This window comes from Sinocyclocheilus rhinocerous, unplaced genomic scaffold, assembly GCF_001515625.1.
Source record: "Sinocyclocheilus rhinocerous isolate Xijiao unplaced genomic scaffold, SAMN03320098_v1.1 scaffold106, whole genome shotgun sequence".
NCBI classification, from domain to species: domain Eukaryota; kingdom Metazoa; phylum Chordata; class Actinopteri; order Cypriniformes; family Cyprinidae; genus Sinocyclocheilus; species Sinocyclocheilus rhinocerous.
This window is the reverse complement of record NW_015633181.1, coordinates 784,571-804,979: the sequence shown is the minus strand read 5'-3', so window position 1 is coordinate 804,979 and position 20,409 is coordinate 784,571. Positions and strand designations below refer to the sequence as shown.

Sequence of the window (20,409 nt, the reverse complement as noted above, 5' to 3'; positions counted from 1 at the left end):
ATAGACTTCTTACTGACCTAAAACCTTTGAACTTTTTGTTTCAAGTTCAACTTGGATCGCCAGCTGTATTTAAGGGGGCTCTTAATGAAGACATTGAATGATAAGACAAAGCGGAACTACTGTCCTGAAATCTGATTTGTTTATCTTTTCAGGATGCAAGGCAATGCGAGGTGTGTATGTAAAATTCATCTGTCTTTCTTTTGGCACCTAGCCTCTTTTTTCTGCTGGGCTCTTGTAAATGTATTTTCTCTAAGACTTCTGCCAGCACATTAAAAATGGTGGACAATAGGGTGTTATTTCTGTAGCACATCAGAACCTGAGGTTTGTGTTATACTTTTTTTGTTTGGTAAAAAATCCCCAAGGCTCACACCTTGAGGCTGGACTATATCAGAATGCACTAGATTCTTTGTTTCACATTGGGGAACAACAGAGGTGGAAGCTGTTTTCACCCACATGCAGCAAAACCTATGAGAGTTGGGAGAGTGGCTGAGAGTCATGATGGTGATAAAGCCATTTCTCGATGTATTACACTGGCACTGTCGCTGCAATGGGGGCTTATTTGCAGAACACTTTGTAAATAAACGGTCTAAAACTACATTATGGTCTTGTGTGTTTATTATGCAATATGTTGTGTAGCTGTGGAAGTTTTTCTTTGAACAAGACTGCAGCTAATTATTTAACAGCATCATATTTTTATCTTTCAAACATCCTACATTTATTACAATAAAACAAACTTATTTTGTTTTTCAATAGAATCTATTCTATTATAATTTATTCTAAATATGTAATATCTATGAATATAAATGTGAATATTAATCATATATATATATATATATATATATACATATAAAGAAATAGTTGAAAAAAAAAGACTGAATAATTGTTCACTGCCATTTTTCAGTGCTTACTGGTGATTTTAACACTGGCCCATTCCAAAACCATCATAAGGAATTTGCTTCATTTCTTCCGTTTCGCGCATTGGTTCATGTCACGCCGGCGACGAAACGGACCAATCAGAGGCTTGAATTTTCCCTCACAATACAAAGAGGCTCGAACACGTAAACAAACCGGATAATGGCATCTGCTTTCTAAACCTCATCGGTTAATGTATTAAACAAGTTCCTCACACCCACAAAAAGGACATACTGTCGGTTCCCACAATGACCGCATCGACAGAAAGGTTTTTAAAAACGGAGGAAAGCGCAAGATGGCTCCACCGTTGATGGTAGTGATGCCTGACCGCGAAAGAATCATTGTTTTGAACAGGCTCTTTATAAAGATTCATTCGAACCGATTCGCAAAGCATTTGTAAATCACTTGACTGTAAACAATGGATGCTTTACCCAAAAGTTAAATATCTGTCATCATTTACTCACCCTCGTGTTAATTTCAAATATATGACTTTCTTTTTTCTGTGGAGAAAACTTTGGTTGTAAAATTGTGAGATGGGTGAAATGTTGAAACTATAAACAATGCAAAGTCATTAAGAACAGTAATTAAAATGTGTATGATATAAATATTTATTTAAAATGTAATTATTATAGAGAATATTAAATAGTACATAAACATCAACTATGGCAAATCACTGAATTGATTCTACTGAACCGGTTCACTGAAGCGAACCGATTCTCTAAATGAATTGGATTCCCATCGCTACTGACGGGGCGACGCATGCGCACACAGGTTTGTGCGTCAGTTAACGCGAGCGTTCCTTCATCACAACAGAGACGCTCCGCCGTTAAGTCGTTCTTTCACTGGGAGAAAAACGTCTGATTTTCGTCGCTGCCAGTTCCTCGGAGGAGTTGTTCTTCGGGGGGCTTGATGTTTGACGTCTTTGCAACATGGACTTAATGGTAATTTCTGGTTCTTTATTATTCCTTCTCTTACCGGGCCGGAGTCTCGCACAGCACCGGGGATAGAGGCCTCCGCGCGCCTGCTCGATTAACGGAGAGCCCGCGCGGAGCCACAACAGACACGGGCGGGAATTCTACGGCTGTTTTGGAGGTCAGACGCTATTCATCATTCTGACAGGAGTCGGGGTGTAGTGGCTGAGGGAAACGGAACCAGTTGGGGCTGGTGTTGATGTGGGGAAAAATGGAGAACCCGACGATCGTGTACGATCTGGATACCTCCGGCGGGCTGATGGAGGTAAGTCAAACACACTTATAGACTCGTTTATTCCTCTCTTCACTGACCAGTTAACATTCTCAAAGTAGCCGCTAACCCGCTCTTGCTCGCTAATGCCATCCATTCTATAGGTTCCTTTCATATGGGGGCGCGCGCGAGTTCACGGTCTCGGCCCAACAATGGCTCGAGAGGCTGATGTGATGTAAGAAGCGTGCAGATGTTTCACTAATGAGTTTCTGAATCTCTCTCGCTTTCCTCTTGCAGCAAATCCAGACTCTGCTGGCGCCGCCCAAGTCTGAAGATGGAGAGAAGAGGACCAGGAAACCAGACAGGAGACCCGGCAGGGCCAGCAATCATGATACCTGCGACAGTTGCCGGGAAGGAGGGGACCTGCTGTGTTGTGATCACTGCCCCGCTGCCTTCCATCTACAGTGCTGGTGTGTGTGATGCTGGAGCTGGGACAAAATTGGGCCCAGGACTGTCATTTTGGTTTAGTTGAGGCACATACGTTACAACTAGACGTCCATCAGATTTGGCTGATGTTTCTTGCATCTCCAGATGGAACATCATGGGTGCTGGGGTTTATTTATATGCTGTCTGATGTTTCTTGCATGAGCATGGAAAAGCTCAAGCAGGGAGCTGATAAATAATCAATAACCATGGACATCTGAAGGCCACGACCATGTCTCCATTATGGAGAGTTTGAGATTACGAGATGGATTTTCCTTAATCATTTGAGTCAGTTTGTCAGATGTTTGCAGATCCGCTGAAGATCTGTGATTGGCTTCATTTATTAATGTCAGCATGAAATGAAAATTCACCATATCTGTTTTCTAAATGCATGTTACAGATTTTATTGTGAACAATTCATCCGTGCATGTTTCATTTTTTCTCTCTGGTGACGTATGCAGGGCTTCTCCAATCATTTAGTCCACCTAAACTTTGCTCCTGCGTGCTTTAACGCTCATCTGCCTCCATTTTTGAGTGCAATGTCCACATCTCAAAATTCAATCAACAACTTATGCATAGAATCAAGTCCCTGCCATAAATTTTTTTTCTTATGGTAGTCTGTTACACTCGGATGTACGTCACAGTGTCGCTATCTGATGCTATTTCTGTTTTATTATGACTTTAAACTCATTTCATGCTGTAGTTGGTCAGCTGCATTGGAGGATGTTTGAATTTCAATTTCCCCTCCGTATTTTCTCATTGTTTATTCTGTCTGTTTGGGAGGTGAAATGATTCCATGTGTGTGTGGAGAAACACATGCAGCTGGTGCTACGTGGCCCACGGGCCACTGGAAATCTGCCACACTTCATCTGTGTAGTTTCTAAGTTCCAAAGTTTCTGGGATTGATCAGATGTGCTTCAAAAAGAAACTACATTAGCATGTCAAGGTCTTTTAATAGTTTTTTTGTATTTTTAGATGAATCAGATATTTGAAAGAACTGTGGGGAAATAAAGTTAGAACAGGTTTTTATTTGCTATGTTTTTACACAGTTGCTGAAGTAATATAGAGTCTGAGAGCCTGGTGCTTTTAAGTTTCATTACTGATTTATTTTAAACCATCAGTAGAACAGAAATGTTTGGACATAGATCTGTTTGCACGTGTGTAATGCATTAGAAAACAGAAGACTCCTTTCTTACATTATAATTTCATTGTAGTATTAAATGGCTGTGCATACTATAACTGTGTGTATGTTTGCTCTGTGCTAAATGAAGCCTGTAGTTTTAACTCTGACTTTGTTTACATTTCCTCAGTAACCCACCATTGAGTAGAGAAATGCTGCCCCCTGGCGACTGGATGTGTCATCGCTGCACCGTTAGCAAGAAGGTTGGTGTCCTGTCTGTTATGCAAAGTTTTAAATTTGGCCCTAATTTTTTTTTTATCTTCCCAAATATTAAAAGAGAATAGTTTATACATTTTTGTCAACAAAAGAGAAGCCATGAGATCTCCCTTCATTTTTCTGACAAAATAAAAATGGTTAACCTTTAAAAGCAAAGAAATTGAAACCAACACAAATATTAGTATTGTACTTTTGTTCTGTGAAATTATTAAAGACATCTTTTATTTTACATTAAAATCATTGGAATAATAATATATCTTTAATTTTTATAATGTAATAAAATATTATTAATTGTTATATTGTTGTTGTTATTGTATAGTCCTATTGAATGGGGGGAAAACAGGTTTCCTGATAATTATATATTTACTGTGTTTGAAAATCCCTTATACTTATTCTACAACATTTCACAATTCTGCAACATTTTTGTAGATTGTTAGTGGTTTGCATAAAAAAAGTTTCAAATATTGGTTTGTGATTCCCCCCACCCACCCCTTTAACAGAAAAGGGAACAGAAGAAGGAGCAAATTAACGGTCTGTTGGAGCAGCAGCTGGGGAAGCAAATGCCTTCTCCAGCTCCTGAGCAGGAATGTGGGACATTACGTCTGGATCCTTCCATGGGGTTGGGCAGCACAGGGATTCAGGCCGCCGTCGCTCAGGTACGGCTCCTGGAGAGACGACCCAGCAGCCGACCTGCAACCCCCAACTCCAACACTTCTTCCACAGACACGCCCACACCATCTGAGCAGAATGACATGGAGGAAGACCTCCTGGACGTGGAGGACGAGGCCCAGGGTTCTGAGCCTGAAATCTCAAATATCACAACCACCCTCAAAAGACCATTTGACCTCCTAATCGCCGCTGCCATGCAAAGGAACCCTACGCAGTTCCAGCTTCCAGTTGACCTCACTTGCACAACCACACTTCCAGGTACAGGACATTATGATCTCACTGTAAATTTGTGTGAACAGATCATATGTGAGTCTAAGATATGAAACATCTGTTTTCTTCCTCTCAGGCACCAGCAAAAGGAGACGAAAAGACGAGTTATCAGGCAAGAACGTTAAACGCCCACAACATGAGCTGGACCATTGTGGACTGGTTCCACTGCCGGTGAAAGTGTGCTACACATGCAGCAGGTACATGCTTTTATATACACATTATTTGTTATTTTACTGTTACTTTTTAATAAGCCCCCTTTTTAAGATATTATACATTAATAGTTGTCTTTTTCTCTCAGGAGTTGCCGATTGACTCCACTGATCCAGTGCGACTATTGCTCTCTCTTGTTTCACATGGACTGTTTGGACCCGCCTCTCACTGCCTTTCCTACAGGCAGGTGGATGTGTCCCAACCACATCCAGAACCTGGTAGTAAGGAAGCTTTTGTAAAACAAAAATCAAAACTTGTATATCTTTTTAATTGTGACATTTTCATATGCAAAATTGAAAAACACCCCGAAAACACCCTTACAAACATGCCACTCATTCATTCTCCTCATTTCCTCTCAGCTGAACCAGAGAACCTTGACCCTCAGCAACCGTTGCCAGTTATTTGACCAGTTTCAGGACCGCATTTCCCAGCATGCTGTCAAACTTGACTTCTTGCAGCGGATACATCGGCAGCACCCCCCTACATGGCGGTCGGCTCATGCCAACAGAAGAAAGACTCTGAAGGTTATCCGTCTTCTTTTAAACTCACTGTATGACACGAGTGATAGACACTTAGATGTTGTAGATGTTGTTGAAACTTATTTGAGATATCGCTTTGTTAATCGCAGGTTCCAGATGCCATAAAGTCACAGTACCAGAACCCAACTACTCTGATGGCCACGGCAGGAATCCGTGAAGGGGAGCTGATCTGCTCCGGCCTTTCAGAATCTTTTGCCCCACAGCACTTAGCCAGTGAAGACGAACAGTGTCAGGTGTGTATAAGCAGCCTGCAGTTTGCTTCTACTTTTGGATTCAATATTGTTTCTGAACCAGTGTTTTTATTCTGTTTATGCTTTGGTGTAGTGGCTCAAAGACGTCATCTCGCTGCAGTGCAGCATTATGAGGCATTTATGGAACAGACAAACATCTCCTTGGGATTCAGAGCACACAGAAAAGACTGATCTAAAACTCAGAGACTCTTGCCAGAGTGCCGCCTCAACGGGCAGCCAGAACATTGCTCCAAAAGTTTCCTGTAGCTCCTGTACTGATGGACTGTGTCAGAACTGTAAGACCACAAATGGCCTTGTAGACCGATTGGTTCAGTCCAATGCGTGTTCAGGAGCGTGTTCAGGAGCACATGCTGTTAAACCACAGAAAATCATCTCAGATACCGAGTCAAAAAATCAGAGATTTCCATCCCATTCCAGTGGTAAATGCCTACTTCTGTAGTTTGATTATTACCTAGCAACACTTTAAAAATATTGATTGGCTGCTTTCTCTTTCAGATGGGAATGCTGCTTCGGATTCTGTGATGGCAGGCAGTAGTGACGTCTTTTCTTGCACAGAACCTAACATGCTGGAGCTGTCCGGACGAATAAAAGACATCATGCAGGGCAGCGGAGGTGGGTTTGAGTGTGTTTCAGAGAGGAATCTTGTAATCTTTCTGTTTTGCTATCCAAGTTAGGTTGAAAACATATTGTAACTTTAAGAATTCAAAATCCTTCCCAGTTCTAAATCGTGCATTAAAGCAACTCTATGTAGGTTTGTGTATTTTTGCAACTTTGGCTCTCCCTACAGTTAAGTGAGTGAAATTCACTGTCATAATTACAGTTGATAGCTATACATAAAGCTGCCATAAAGCATTCTGCTCTTTTCACAGAATTTCATACCAAACTTACATACTTGAATTTAACTTCTGATAGAATACATCTGCATTATTTGGGGGGGGGAATGTAATTGCAGTATTTATTTATTTTTAATCTCCAGTGCTTGTTTGTAAGCCAGAGTTATGTATCAATTTGTCTACAAAATAATAATTACTACTTTATTAGGATTATTATTACTATTACTTACACTATATTAAACAAAAGACGGCAGCATTTTGTAATCATTTTGAAACCCGGTTTGTATTGCAGAAGTTGAGCTTGGCTCATTGGATGAGAATTTTATCAAGCTCTTAGCCTGGCAGCAGATTCAGCAGCTCTTTGAGTTGAAAAACTCTCCTGTTCAGAGCAGTTCTCCTTTATCGGTGTCACCCACTCACAGGAAACACAGTGAAGGTATGAGATTCATTGTTCATTATGCTCTTTTTTTAAGTTTGTGTACCCATCAGCGAATGAACTCTTGATGTTTGCGTTTCAGCCCAAAACAAGGAAGTGCAAGCGAGAGCTTCATTCTGTTCGGCCTCAGGAAAGGGAACGGCTGTAAACATGTGCTACAGGAGTCTGTACATCGGGACAGGTGATTATTATCCTGTGGCTGCAGGAAATGCGTCATCCTACAGTGTTCAGTCAGTGTGTCCGCGGGTCCTTAAAAAGTCTTAAAGGGGTCATATGATGCTTTTTTAAAGATCATTATTTTGTGTATTTGGTGTAACAGAATATGTTGACATGCTTTAAAATCAGTTGAAGGAATGACTCAGTGACTCACTCAATAAGTGACTTACCGTCACTTACTGGTAGTTTAGTTGAGAAGTATGTTGGAAAGTATGCATTTTGCCCTCAACATTTCTTATTTGTATGCATTTACAAATGCATTTTAAATGCATTTAAAACATTAATCTCGTAACATTATTTATTGCAGTTGTAATTATTGTTATTTGCAGTGTACATTATTTAATCTGACTGGTAGCAGCCCTATAGTTTATATTGAATTTATTGATAAATTGTAATAATTTGACATGTAAGATGATGCATGCATCTAAAAAGGTTAAAAATAGGCCTTTGTAAAGGTAAATATGCAGATTTAAGTATGTAAAAGCTGATAGAACATTGATGAAAATATTGCTGCAGAATAAATTGTTTGAATAAAATCTCAGTGATGCAGTTATTTTGTGGGGATATTTTGTATGGAATATTGTCTGCTGACATGAAAAGTTCACTGTATATCGTAGTAATAAATGTCATTTATTACAGAAATTATATTTTGTTTTCTTTTTAATTTATACACATTAAATATTACATATATGTATGTAATAAAATGTGTATTTCCATTACAGGTTTAGGTCTTAAATTTCATATAAGGTGGTATTAAAAAGGTCTTAAAAAGTCTTAAATTTAACTTGTTCATGTCTGCAGAAACCCTGTCAGTACAACTATGTGTTCTCATCGCAGGTGCTGATATGGATGTGTGCCTTACAAACTACGGGCATTGTAACTACGTTTCAGGGAAACATGCCTGTATATTTTATGATGAGGTATGCAATTTTAAACATTTAACATGCTTTACGCACAAAGGTGGTGTCATCCCTTTTGAGTGATTTACATTTACATACATTTGTTCTCTCCTCCTCCAGAATACAAAGCAGTATGAACTGCTGAACTACAGCGAACACGGGACGACTGTTGACAACGTATTATATTCCTGTGACTTCTCTGAGAAGATGAGCCAGAGTCCGTCCAACAACCTGCTCGCCAAAGTGCAAAACATAATCCGTGAGTTATTCCTCTTCCAGTTCCAGTGATTTAAAAATTGTGGTCAGAAAAAAAATAAATAAATGAAAAATGCACAAATGAATCATTTACAATAAATTCAATAACATGTATTTAGAAAATGGATAGGGTGATTTCTATTTCATGACAACTTTAAAAACATCGCACAGTAAGCATCAGTATTAACTCAAGTGCGTTTGTAGGACGCTGCAGGAAAAAGGAGCAGGAGGAGTCTGCAATGGGCATGGCTGCAACAACAGAGGGTGGAGTTATGAGCTGCGAGTCCCAAGATGCTCCCATCACTCCCTGTAACTGTAAAAACAGCGGCTCCAGTTTGATTGGAGGCAGTGGTGTGGGATGGGAAGGCACTGCGCTCCTCCATCACGGAAGCCACATCAAACTGGGCTGCTTGCAGTTTATATTCAGTATCACAGAGTTTGCCAACAAGTCACTTAAAGAGGAGCTCACCACCTGCACCCTCACTCCCACACCTGGCCAACAGGGGGAGCAGCTGAGCAAGGCCATGCCTCCTCCACTTCAACACAACCTTGTAACTTAACCCCTAAAGCATCAACTTGTACAGTTTAAACGGTTTCCTAATTGTTTAATTGTTTATACACTTGCATGAGGTGACCTTTTTTCTAGTTATTTCAGACTCTTTTGACAGGTTGCACATTTTCTTGTCTCAATGCAAGACTTGCATTTTTAAAGGGAAACTTTGATCATCCTGTATGCTCAGAACCAATGAGCAGTTTTCACATGTAAAAAAACAAAAATCAAAACATGTTCTATTTTGTGCCAGTAACAATAGTTTTTATATAAACATGCATTTTTCTTTTTTTCCAAAAAAAAAATGGATGCTTTTATTTATGTATGTCCTCTGGAGCGCAGTCAGACCTGGTGGTTCTTTAGCACGACATGTGCAAAGAGACTCATGTACATAGATGTATGTATCCATGTGAATAGCCAGAAAGCCACACGATTCATTGCGCAAAAGTGCTCCAGTTTGTATTATTTCTGTCGTGCACTATTTTGTTGCTGTTCAGTCCTTTTATGTGCCTGTTTCATGTGGTTCTGTAATTAGTTTTCACCAGGTTCTTGTCTCAAACTATGTAAATACAAACCAGATTTTAAATAACATGCTTTAGAAATCCACCAGCCTGTGTTCATGTGTCATGCTTACTGGTTCACTCACTGGTCTTCTATAAGATTAGTCGAGTTTTCTAAAGTTAGCATTGCTATTGCTTATTTTTAGACTGGCGCTTTAAAAAATCTCCATTGAGAATATTCAGGTGCTTAAAGTAGGATAGGCGATTTTGGAGAGGCAAGCAATAGCAAGCTAGCTTTGAAAATATAAGATCCCACCCTACCTGTAAATCACTCTCCAAAGCCACGCCTCCTCCAAAACACATGAAAACGCACAGGCAGACCAGAGGCTAACTAGCGACATGATAAGAGACACCGTTGGTGGAGGATTGAATGCAACGCTGTCAGATTACCTCAAGTCTCATTCACCGGTGAGAAAACATAATAGTACAAAGCGTATAATATTACAATAATAACGCCTTCCATTCTCGCTCAGAGGTATGCAAATACATACGTTGACAGGCAGGTAGGACCAGAGCCGATCCTTCCTATATGCAAAATACGCAAGCTGCGTAGGGCCCCCGGAACACCAGGGGGCCCCCTTGCTCTCAAAGATGATTTATTTTTAGTTTAGTTTTTGAATTTTACCCAGCGGTTATGAAAACATGAATGATCATTTCTTTTAATGCGGTGCGCTGCCGCCTTTTCTACGTAAAAATCAGTCAAATCATGTAATGTGAATGTCGTTCAGTCTTGCTCGAGAGAATGAATTGAAAGCGTACCGAACCGCGGAAGAGACACTGTTTGTCAAGCGCTTTCCGCGAGCGTGATTCGAGATGAAGTGAAACACGGACAAATGCGTTTCATTCATTCGTTCATAACCACTCATACCCCACTCCACTGCCCACATCCCCCCACCCAGCCCCCCGACACAGTTTTGCGTAGGGCCCCCAGAAGTCTAGGATCGGCACTGGGTAGGACAGCCTAGCCCTAGGACCGAGGGATATGACTGGACGAATATTTTATGATCCTACGCCTTCCACAGACCATATAAATACATTTAGACCACTTAACTTAGTGATTGCTATCAGGATGTGAAGAGACTTTCAACCAGCATAACAAAAAAATCATGTAATGTGAATGTCGTTCAGTCTTGCTCGAGAGAATGAATTGAAAGCGTACCGAACCGCGGAAGAGACACTGTTTGTCAAGCGCTTTCCGCGAGCGTGATTCGAGATGGAGTGAAACACGGACAAATGCGTTTCATTCATTCGTTCATAACCACTCATACCCCACTCCACTGCCCACATCCCCCCACCCAGCCCCCCGACACAGTTTTGCGTAGGGCCCCCAGAAGTCTAGGATCGGCACTGGGTAGGACAGCCTAGCCCTAGGACCGAGGGATATGACTGGACGAATATTTTATGATCCTACGCCTTCCACAGACCATATAAATACATTTAGACCACTTAACTTAGTGATTGCTATCAGGATGTGAAGAGACTTTCAACCAGCATAACAAAAAAATTTTTTGAACCAAATCACCTACCATGCCTTTAACTTGTTTGTGCAAGATGCAAATCATATGGTTGGTTTGTGTGCTATTTTTGTTTAAACCAGACTTAACATTTTCATCTAGTGTATGATTGGACAAGCTTGAATTGGATACATTTACACTGAAGAAGTGACTTAAATGATTAATGATTTTGAATTAATCAAAAAATTGTATTTACATGTTATTCATTTATATATCCATTTCCCTAAACGTTGGACCCCTTGCTGCCTCCTAGCGGTCCAGAAATCCACCAGCCTGTGTTCATGTGTCATGCTTACTGGTTCACTCACTGGTCTTCTATAAGATTAGTCGAGTTTTCTAAAGTTAGCATTGCTATTGCTTATTTTTAGACTGGCGCTTTAAAAAATCTCCATTGAGAATATTCAGGTGCTTAAAGTAGGATAGGCGATTTTGGAGAGGCAAGCAATAGCAAGCTAGCTTTGAAAATATAAGATCCCACCCTACCTGTAAATCACTCTCCAAAGCCACGCCTCCTCCAAAACACATGAAAACGCACAGGCAGACCAGAGGCTAACTAGCGACATGATAAGAGACACCGTTGGTGGAGGATTGAATGCAACGCTGTCAGATTACCTCAAGTCTCATTCACCGGTGAGAAAACATAATAGTACAAAGCGTATAATATTACAATAATAACGCCTTCCATTCTCGCTCAGAGGTATGCAAATACATACGTTGACAGGCAGGTAGGACCAGAGCCGATCCTTCCTATATGCAAAATACGCAAGCTGCGTAGGGCCCCCGACACACCAGGGGGCCCCCTGGCTCTCAAAGATGATTTATTTTTAGTTTAGTTTTTGAATTTTACCCAGCGGTTATGAAAACATGAATGATCATTTCTTTTAATGCGGTGCGCTGCCGCCTTTTCTACGTAAAAATCAGTCAAATCATGTAATGTGAATGTCGTTCAGTCTTGCTCGAGAGAATGAATTGAAAGCGTACCGAACCGCGGAAGAGACACTGTTTGTCAAGCGCTTTCCGCGAGCGTGATTCGAGATGGAGTGAAACACGGACAAATGCGTTTCATTCATTCGTTCATTTGTTCATAACCACTCATACCCCACTCCACCATCAAAACATAGATGGAGTAGATCGCTTCCATCGACATTTCATTCAGTATTCCACAGACCATATAAATACATTTAGACCACTTAACTTAGTGATTGCTATCAGGATGTGAAGAGACTTTCAACCAGCATAACAAAAAAATTTTTTGAACCAAATCACCTACCATGCCTTTAACTTGTTTGTGCAAGATGCAAATCATATGGTTGGTTTGTGTGCTATTTTTGTTTAAACCAGACTTAACATTTTCATCTAGTGTATGATTGGACAAGCTTGAATTGGATACATTTACATTGAAGAAGTGACTTAAATGATTAATGATTTTGAATTAATCAAAAAATTGTATTTACATGTTATTCATTTATATATCCATTTCCCTAAACGTTGGACCCCTTGCTGCCTCCTAGCGGTCCCTGGACTTAAACCATTTCAATCGACCAGGATATCTTAAAATCTCGACCACCCTAGAAACATGGACATGGTTTCAAAATTTCATCAACAGAGGCCAGTTAGCAGCTTACTGTAACAAATTGCTTTAAATCAGCGCAACAGTGTTGTAGTGTTCAATATAATAGCTATGAGTGTTTGGGTTTTGCAATCTGAATGGACTGTATCCAGGAGGGCGTGTTTGACTCCAGCACGTCTTCCTGTTCCCAGTCTGGAGGAAACCGCTCTTTCATAAGTAAATATAGCAGTTATTGCTCTGATCGTTTGAGTATAATGTTTACCGTTCTGCTCGTTTGCGGAGGACTCGTCGGGTTTTACCTGCTGCTGTGCGTGACGGTGTTGCAACTGCCAAAATGTAAAAGTACAGCCAAGCTGCACGGGAAGACCGTGATCGTGACTGGTATGTGTTCGGTTTTAGGGCATTTGACATTCTCTTCAGTCACGCATGTCCCAATTTGATCATTATTGATAGTGTTACAACATTTTTTTGCGCATTTTACGCTTCTCGTAAGCACTCCAGGCGTGTTACACACGTGTTACATGTACGTGTTACATGTTAATTATTTTAACATGACCCGGCGTTTTAAAAACGCGGCGCGAGAAGCTGAAAAAGCAAACCAGGCGTAACGCTTAGACTTCTGTTTAACATAGTTTTTAAGTCGAAAACAACACTTTACATCACCAGTAGGCTAAGAAAGTGAAATAATTTATATTAAAATCTATATTGTTTCACGTTACAACATGAGTGAATCTTCAAAAAGATCACGGGCTTTGGACAATACATCAGGGGTTTCCCCAAAGTCACTACTCACCAATAGCAGATTACAAGAGGACAATACTTCTGTTATCTTCTGAGATGTGTCTGAAGTGAAGTGTCTGACATTAAATAGAGCTCCATTATGATGGTTTCTTGATGCTGCATTACATTCATGAAGACTGTTAATGACAATAAAATTCTTTAAATCAGTAGTTTTGTAATTATATGTCATTTTCAGTTTGATTGTGTATATAGAAACATCATATTTTAGATTCACTACAAAATATGCTTCAACAAACACATATACCATCAATTAACAACCTCGTAGTTCATATGTAGGTCTGTCTTTATAAGTTTTCGTAAAGTTTTTGTTGAAAACGAATGGAATTTTTACCTTAATATTTCCTCATTAAAAACCTTTGCCCCTAAATAAATTATATAAATAGTACTTTTATAAATAATAATAAATAAAAATCCAGTCATATCAATAGCATGCTGTTTTTTTAAACAAATCTGTGATTCTGCTATATAAATTTGCAGAATTAATGTAGGGATGTTGTGAAATCAATGAACTGATGTGACTGCCGCACAGGAATCAGGAAACAAAGAGGTGTTGTATATGCACTTGGATCTGGCCAGTCTGAAATCTGTGAGGTCTTTCGCTGAAAACTTTCTCAAGAAAGAATCCAGGTTGGAAATTCTTATCAACAATGCAGGTAGCTATCAAATATATGCAATTTTATGTTATGCAATGATACAACTAGTAACTTTTTAAGATAACTAACTGAAAATCTGCCTCAGGTTTAAAAACTTTATATTTATTTTTTTCTGTTTGTAGGACTTGTTATTGGTGGCAAGACTGAGGATGGCTTTGGAAGGATCTTTGGCGTCAATCACCTCGGTCACTTTCTGTTAACCATCCTGCTGCTGGAAATGTTAAAAGAGTGCGGCCCCAGCAGAGTTGTGACAGTCTCTTCAATGGCCCATTGCAGGGGGAAAATCGGTTTCGACTGCATCAACACTCATAAAGATTTGGGTTTAGGAAATTCCACATTGGCCTTAATAATGTTGTACAGTCACAGCAAACTCTGCAATGTCCTCTTTACGCATGAACTGGCCAAGAGACTCAAAGGCACAAATGTCACCTGCTACAGTCTTCATCCAGGTCAGTTTGTGTAAGCAGTAAGAAGCAGTACTTGATAAAATCTCATAGGTCATAAGTGATCTGATTTATTTTGTAGGGGCCATTAAAACGGACATTGGTCGCCACGGCAATCTATGGTGGCGCCTGTTCATGGCACCGATTTTGCTGCTTTTCTTTTCGGACGTGGAATCTGGAGCTCAGACATCTCTTTACTGTGCACTTCAAGAGGGTATTGAACCCCTGACTGGACGCTACTTCTCTAGCTGTGCAGTGCAGAATGTCTCTGCTAAAGCCAGAGATGATGCAGTAGCCAAAAAGCTTTGGGAAGTCAGCGAGAGGCTGGTTGGTTTAGCGTGAGATTATCAGTTTCATTATGGATTTGCACTTTCACAGTTTATTTAGTGGCACCTGTGGTCAACTGTGTTGGATAAATCTGTTTCTGCATATTATAAAAATCCTGTGTCAAATATGCTAACACCACAACAAACAAGCCATTTAATTCTTATAATAAAAATGTTCTTTGTTTTACAGATTGTGTTTGTGCAAATATCACTAATTAGCAAACATATTTTGAATGTAACTTGCAGAAATCACTGTGTATATGACATGTTTTCCCTTCCTGAAGTTTATGGGACCAGGTTTCCACTGCGTAAATCATGTTTCTTTGTCATAACAGAGTAAAGACATAATTCACTAGGTGTGTCTGGGGATACCGAGGCCTTTACTGTGTTGAATGTGTCACCTCTCCCAGTTAAGAGTATGTCACTGATTTAGTAAAGGAACAACATGCACTCTCACCTATGGATTTCATGTGTCAAAAATACATCAAGGAATGCCAAAACTTTGGGCCCAGTTACTCAATATCTCCATGATAATGTGACTCAAAATAGTTTGGCGCTGATTTTTTTGATGATGTCATATACTAGGTAATTCAAACAACATTCAATCACTTCAGTTTTACCAATAACTACTACAAACTTGATATATATTTTATTATTTTTGAAAGATCATGTGACACTGAAGACTAGAGTAATGGCTGCTGAAATTCAGCTTTGCAATGATCAGAATAAATCACATTTTAAAATATATTAAAATAGAGCATGGTAGGGAGAAGCAAATGATTTAAATTTCTCAATTTTTACAAACTGTGGTGATTATTTTAATCTAATTTTGAGACAATTATGGTTATTTAACATATTGTATGATCTTTCAGATTACCTGTGATGGATGTGACAGGTGGTAGCATCAGTCATGTGTTGGCAACCCAACAATTTTCTTGGGGGGGCACTTTTCTCTGGCCTCTAGAAAAATCTGTTCCCCGTGTTTTCAGTGTCAAGTGTTCTGCAGATAAAAGTGGTTAGAGATTTTAGGACTGAAGTTTGAGGGTTGCCAGGATATAAAAAAAAAACTGCCCAATTGCTACTAAAAACTACCGCTGGAAAACCGCGGACTTGGCAACACTGCGAGGTTGCGCAGGCGCTGTGAGGGGGAAACAGGGAAACTGAATTCACCGGAACACCGGCACGTGTTTTAGTTGTGGTCATGAGAGATGTTTGGTTTGATGTTTCAGGCGGGAATACTGGTATCGGTAAGGCCACAGCTCTAGATCTGGCAGGTCGTGGAGTAAGAGTCATTCTGGCCTGCAGAAACCAGAAGAAAGCCGAGGCAGCTATAAATGACATCAAGAAGGTGAGGACCATCACTTCTGAACACTGATTCAAGAGTTTCGAGTGTTTATTGAAGCCATATTTGTTGTTCAGTCCACAGGAAGCGATGATATCCTGTTCATGGAGCTTGATCTTGGAAGCCTCAAATCTGTGCGAGCTTTTGCTGAGAACTTCCTCAAATCTGAGTCAAGACTGGATCTGCTCATCAACAATGCAGGTAAGCCAAATCCTCAAAACGGTTTCAAATCAGAATGTAAACAAACGTGGGAACCAAAGGTAAAAGTTTGGCCATCTTGATTGATCTGAATACTACAGGGAACATGTGGCACTGTATTCAAATGTTTTTTTTATGTTTAGGTCTTGTGGCAGATGGTAAAACCGAGGATGGTTTTGGCGTAGAGTTTGGTGTCAACCATCTTGGTCATTTCCTGCTCACATGTCTTCTCCTGGACCGTCTGAAGGAGAGTCCTGCTGCTCGCGTCATCACCCTGTCCTCCATGGCCTATCGCTGGGGCAAGATTGATTTCGATTCTCTTGTCGCTACCAAAGACCTGGGGTCGGGGAGATACAGCTGGCAGTTCTTCCAAGCCTACTGCAACAGCAAACTCTGTAACGTCCTGTTCACTCACGAACTGGCCAAGAGACTGAAGGGCACGAACGTCACCTGCTACAGTGTTCATCCAGGTAAATCATACTTTAAGGAATAAAAAGTTGAAGTTCTGTCATTATTTACCTACTCATGTTATTCAAAACCTGTATGAACTTTTTTTTTTCCATTTGTTTGTACATCATTCAAATTCCTCTTTTTGCGTTCCACAAATGAAGAGTCATACAGGTTTGGAATGTCACAGGGTTGAGTAAATGATGGCAGATTTTATTTTGGGGGAACAGTTCATACTCATTTTTAGGAAGTTCATATTCATTTTTGAATGTTCACATTCACTAAAAAAATATATTTTTAGAACTTTTAGATTATTGGGGTACCTTTTACAAGAAAATACAATGTTTGTTTCATGTTTAATTCAGTGTGTTACTTTCCATTTCTTTGTCATTATTTATGAAATATTTATTAGCAATTTCTAAGAAAAAATAGTTTCAATACCACTTTTTTTGTGATCTTAAGGTGAGGTCACAATGACATTTTGGCAAAATTTAGCTGTCAAACGAAGGTATATTATCAAGTCACACACAAGTCACTTTCAAACCATGCAGCTTTCTGTTGGCCAATGTGGCAAATCTGCAAAAAACTTGAACTCTTTGGGAAATCTGTGTGGGGACATCATTCGCCCTCACACAAAGTTTCCGATCTCCTTTGAAATAACTGGATTTCATTCTCAAAAATTGGCAAACAGTGGCAAATATGACCGTACTTTTTGACCGTACATTAACAGAAGCTCCATCCGAAAGCTCATACTGTCTAGTATAGGTACTACGTTTGGTTTGAAACTTAGTAGTATAAATGAAATTCTGATGTACTACATCTGCCATGTTGTCACCATCACGTGACCTTCCAGCATCAGTTGTCGCTTGAGTGCCATTCACAACTTTTTGTTTACTAATCATGAATACGTACTTATTTGTGCATAAAATCAGAATGTTGACAACCAACTGGAGGCGCTGGAATGCAAAATCACATTCCCGGTGGGAATGAAACAATTAATTTAAAATGATGAATAATGAGATGATCAATAATGACATGATGAATAAATAATAAGAGTGAATGAGACCCATAGTTTTTGTGTATAGTTTTGCGTGTGAATTCCAGATCATTGATACAAATCTAGCCAATCATCTGGAATGTTCAGAGCCATTTCCTGTTTTTTGATAAACCTTCGTCTTAAATATTCTCTGCTAAATCACCAATCAGTTGTTCAGTTGGGTTAAACAAATGCATAATATTGTATGATCCCTTTTGCAGGTGTTGTAAAGACTGAGCTCTCCCGCCATGTGAGTCTCTGGCAGAAAGTGTTCATCGAGCCAGTGGCTAGATTGCTGTTCCTGGACCCAAAAACTGGAGCCCAAACGACTCTGCATTGTGCCGTTCAGGAAGGAATCGAGCATTTCAGTGGACGTTATTTCTCATGCTGCGCTGTGGAGAAAGTTAGTGCCAAAGCTAATAATGACGTGGTGGCCAAAAAGCTTTGGGAAGTCAGTGAACGACTGAGCGGCCTTTCATAAAACCAGAGGAACTGTTTTATTTCTGGTGGCTGGAGACTATCTGTGAACTTTATTTATCCCTAAAGGGGGGGGGGTTACGTATGAAGTGATGAAGCTAATAATGACATGGTGGCCAAAAAGCTTTGGGAAGTCAGTGAACGACTGAGCGGCCTTTCATAAAACCAGAGGAACTGTTTTATTTCTGGTGGCTGGAGACTATCTGTGAACTTTATTTATCCCTAAAGGGGGGGGGGGTTACGTATGAAGTGATGAAACTGATTGTAGCATTTTTTTTATTATTTTTTGTTTATGGATGCACAATTATTTACAAGGTTTACAGTGTTTTATTTGTATGTTTACATTAACTGCTGTATGCTGGTGAGTTTTTTTTTTTACTGTATTAAAGTATCTAATGGAACCACTGTTATCCTGGTTGGTTCTTTATTGTATGAAATATGAAATTTTAAATGATATGAAGTCAAAACTCAAATGTGAGCAATATAGTCATGTTTCTTGACACATGTGCCAATCCCCAGCTAGATTAAACTCAGACATGCTTACCTTTTGTTATATTGCAGCAAGTCGTAATCTAAGTATCTAAGCTTGTCCAAATTGTGAGATGAAAGGCTTTTATTATTATTATTATTTCAGAAATTGACAGCACTCATTCGTGTCTTGTTTGTGAACATCTCAAACGATGACTTCGTCACTTAATATCGCACGTTAATTGAGGTCAAGTGCAAAATCTCCTTACAAACAAGCTATTGATATTATTTTCGGATGTAGATCGTATCTCAAGCAGGTTTGTCTAGGTCTAGTTAGCAGTACGCTACGTGATCTCTTCTCTAAGTAAACCTCACATGCGTTTGACTCGTGCTCACCTGAACATAAGCATGTGTCTTAAACGCACGTCCCGCTATACAGAGAATGAAAAAAATATTTTCTTAATGAGGTTAGAGGGTTTTGTGAGTTTGTGACTTCAGGCTAAAGCTAAAATCCGCTTAGGCCCCGATCAGACAGAACGCGTTTTTCAGGTCTGAAAGCGCGAGGCGCACCACACTGCCTTTTTTGGTTGACTTTTTTAATTTAGAAAAGTGCTTTCGAATGACGTCGGGTGCTTTTCAGCTCAGAGTTGATTTTTTTCCATCTTCGAAAAAAAAAAAAAAAAGAGCGCTCCTAAAGTGTTGCCAACTTAGCAATTTTGTTGTTAGATCTAGCAACTTTTCAGACTACCCTAGCAACTTTTTCTTCAAAAAGTACCTAGCAACAAATTTAGCTATTTTTAAAATTTATTTCGCAACTTTTAGCAGCTGTGACTCAAATGATAAAAAGGCACACCTTTTCCTTGAAGCTGCAGTCCTGAAAACCTGGAATTGCAGCTGTGTGCGGAATTATCTAGCTTGTGTGGGTTGTGAGTCGGCATGGCTCCAGTTTGGATGAATCTAATGTTGTGAAGGGTATGTGTGGCAGTCAGTCACCGCACCGGTGTGGATATTTACTGTACTTCGCAATCACAGATTCTAGCCTACGGCTTGGAATATGATCCAAATAAGAATTTTCACTGTATATTGCCATCTGAATAAGTAAGTAACAAGTCTGCCATGTTTGTTCTGACCAACTGAAGAAAAATCATTACCATAAACCTGGCTACCAATGGTGATTAAATCTAAAGATCGGTTAGCTCATATCACATCAAACCGTTCAAATTATTATTATTGTTATACTTTATTCTCAAATGATTAATGTTAACAACATCAGCATTGGTGACTATGAGTTGTTTCATAAACACATAATCCTTTCTGGATTACAATCCGCCATCAAAATGATACAATTCATTATTCCAGCTGCTGTGAGAAAAGGCTATTAACGATCGGCCACCTGCAGCATTCTTACATGCGATAGCCTAGTAGCCGGGACAACTTCTTTATGTTTACAGAAGTGATGTAATGACGCAGCGG

At 39.7% G+C, this 20,409-nt stretch overlaps 3 protein-coding genes across 5 annotated transcripts; all 3 read left to right on the top strand.

Moving 5' to 3' along the window:
- The first annotated feature begins 1,695 nt into the window (after positions 1-1,695).
- On the top strand, positions 1,696-9,978 carry LOC107743408 (PHD finger protein 12-like). 2 transcript variants are annotated; one of them, XM_016556625.1, is made up of 15 exons: positions 1,696-2,148; positions 2,392-2,564; positions 3,888-3,960; positions 4,474-4,900; positions 4,989-5,109; positions 5,211-5,340; positions 5,482-5,646; positions 5,751-5,894; positions 5,986-6,331; positions 6,408-6,524; positions 7,038-7,181; positions 7,264-7,362; positions 8,235-8,317; positions 8,417-8,555; positions 8,756-9,978. In XM_016556625.1, exons 1-15 carry the CDS (start codon positions 2,083-2,085, stop codon positions 9,109-9,111), a joined length of 2,583 nt encoding a protein of 860 aa, XP_016412111.1. In that variant the 5' UTR covers positions 1,696-2,082; the 3' UTR covers positions 9,112-9,978. The 2 variants fall into 2 exon arrangements, with proteins under 2 accessions (XP_016412111.1, XP_016412110.1); XM_016556624.1 differs by having other exon boundaries at positions 5,211-5,343.
- Positions 9,979-12,936: 2,958 nt separating this feature from the next.
- LOC107743409 (retinol dehydrogenase 12-like) lies at positions 12,937-15,168 on the top strand. The gene is made up of 4 exons (XM_016556626.1): positions 12,937-12,961; positions 14,076-14,199; positions 14,322-14,648; positions 14,725-15,168. Exons 2-4 carry the CDS (start codon positions 14,103-14,105, stop codon positions 14,982-14,984), a joined length of 684 nt encoding a protein of 227 aa, XP_016412112.1. The 5' UTR covers positions 12,937-12,961; positions 14,076-14,102; the 3' UTR covers positions 14,985-15,168.
- Positions 15,169-16,120: 952 nt separating this feature from the next.
- Positions 16,121-18,859, top strand: LOC107743482 (dehydrogenase/reductase SDR family member 13-like). Of its 2 annotated transcripts, none has more exons than XM_016556703.1 (5): positions 16,121-16,316; positions 16,388-16,511; positions 16,652-16,978; positions 18,213-18,421; positions 18,581-18,744. In XM_016556703.1, exons 1-5 carry the CDS (start codon positions 16,170-16,172, stop codon positions 18,629-18,631), a joined length of 858 nt encoding a protein of 285 aa, XP_016412189.1. In that variant the 5' UTR covers positions 16,121-16,169; the 3' UTR covers positions 18,632-18,744. The 2 variants fall into 2 exon arrangements, with proteins under 2 accessions (XP_016412189.1, XP_016412190.1); XM_016556704.1 differs by having other exon boundaries at positions 16,122-16,316; positions 18,213-18,545; positions 18,697-18,859.
- Positions 18,860-20,409: the final 1,550 nt, after the last annotated feature.

Excerpts from the sequence above, each read along its gene's own strand:
- LOC107743482 (XM_016556704.1), top strand. The coding sequence starts at position 16,170 with ATGAGAGATGTTTGGTTTGATGTTTCAGGCGGGAATACTGGTATCGGT. Across the intron at positions 16,317-16,387 it reads CTATAAATGACATCAAGAAG|TCCACAGGAAGCGATGATAT; the intron begins GTGAGGACCATC and ends TTTGTTGTTCAG. Across the intron at positions 16,512-16,651 it reads TCTGCTCATCAACAATGCAG|GTCTTGTGGCAGATGGTAAA; the intron begins GTAAGCCAAATC and ends TTTTATGTTTAG.
- LOC107743408 (XM_016556624.1), top strand. The coding sequence starts at position 2,083 with ATGTGGGGAAAAATGGAGAACCCGACGATCGTGTACGATCTGGATACC. Across the intron at positions 5,344-5,481 it reads ACCACATCCAGAACCTGGTA|CTGAACCAGAGAACCTTGAC; the intron begins GTAAGGAAGCTT and ends ATTTCCTCTCAG. Across the intron at positions 5,647-5,750 it reads ACAGAAGAAAGACTCTGAAG|GTTCCAGATGCCATAAAGTC; the intron begins GTTATCCGTCTT and ends TGTTAATCGCAG.
- LOC107743409 (XM_016556626.1), top strand. The coding sequence starts at position 14,103 with ATGCACTTGGATCTGGCCAGTCTGAAATCTGTGAGGTCTTTCGCTGAA. Across the intron at positions 14,200-14,321 it reads AATTCTTATCAACAATGCAG|GACTTGTTATTGGTGGCAAG; the intron begins GTAGCTATCAAA and ends TTCTGTTTGTAG. Across the intron at positions 14,649-14,724 it reads CTGCTACAGTCTTCATCCAG|GGGCCATTAAAACGGACATT; the intron begins GTCAGTTTGTGT and ends TTTATTTTGTAG.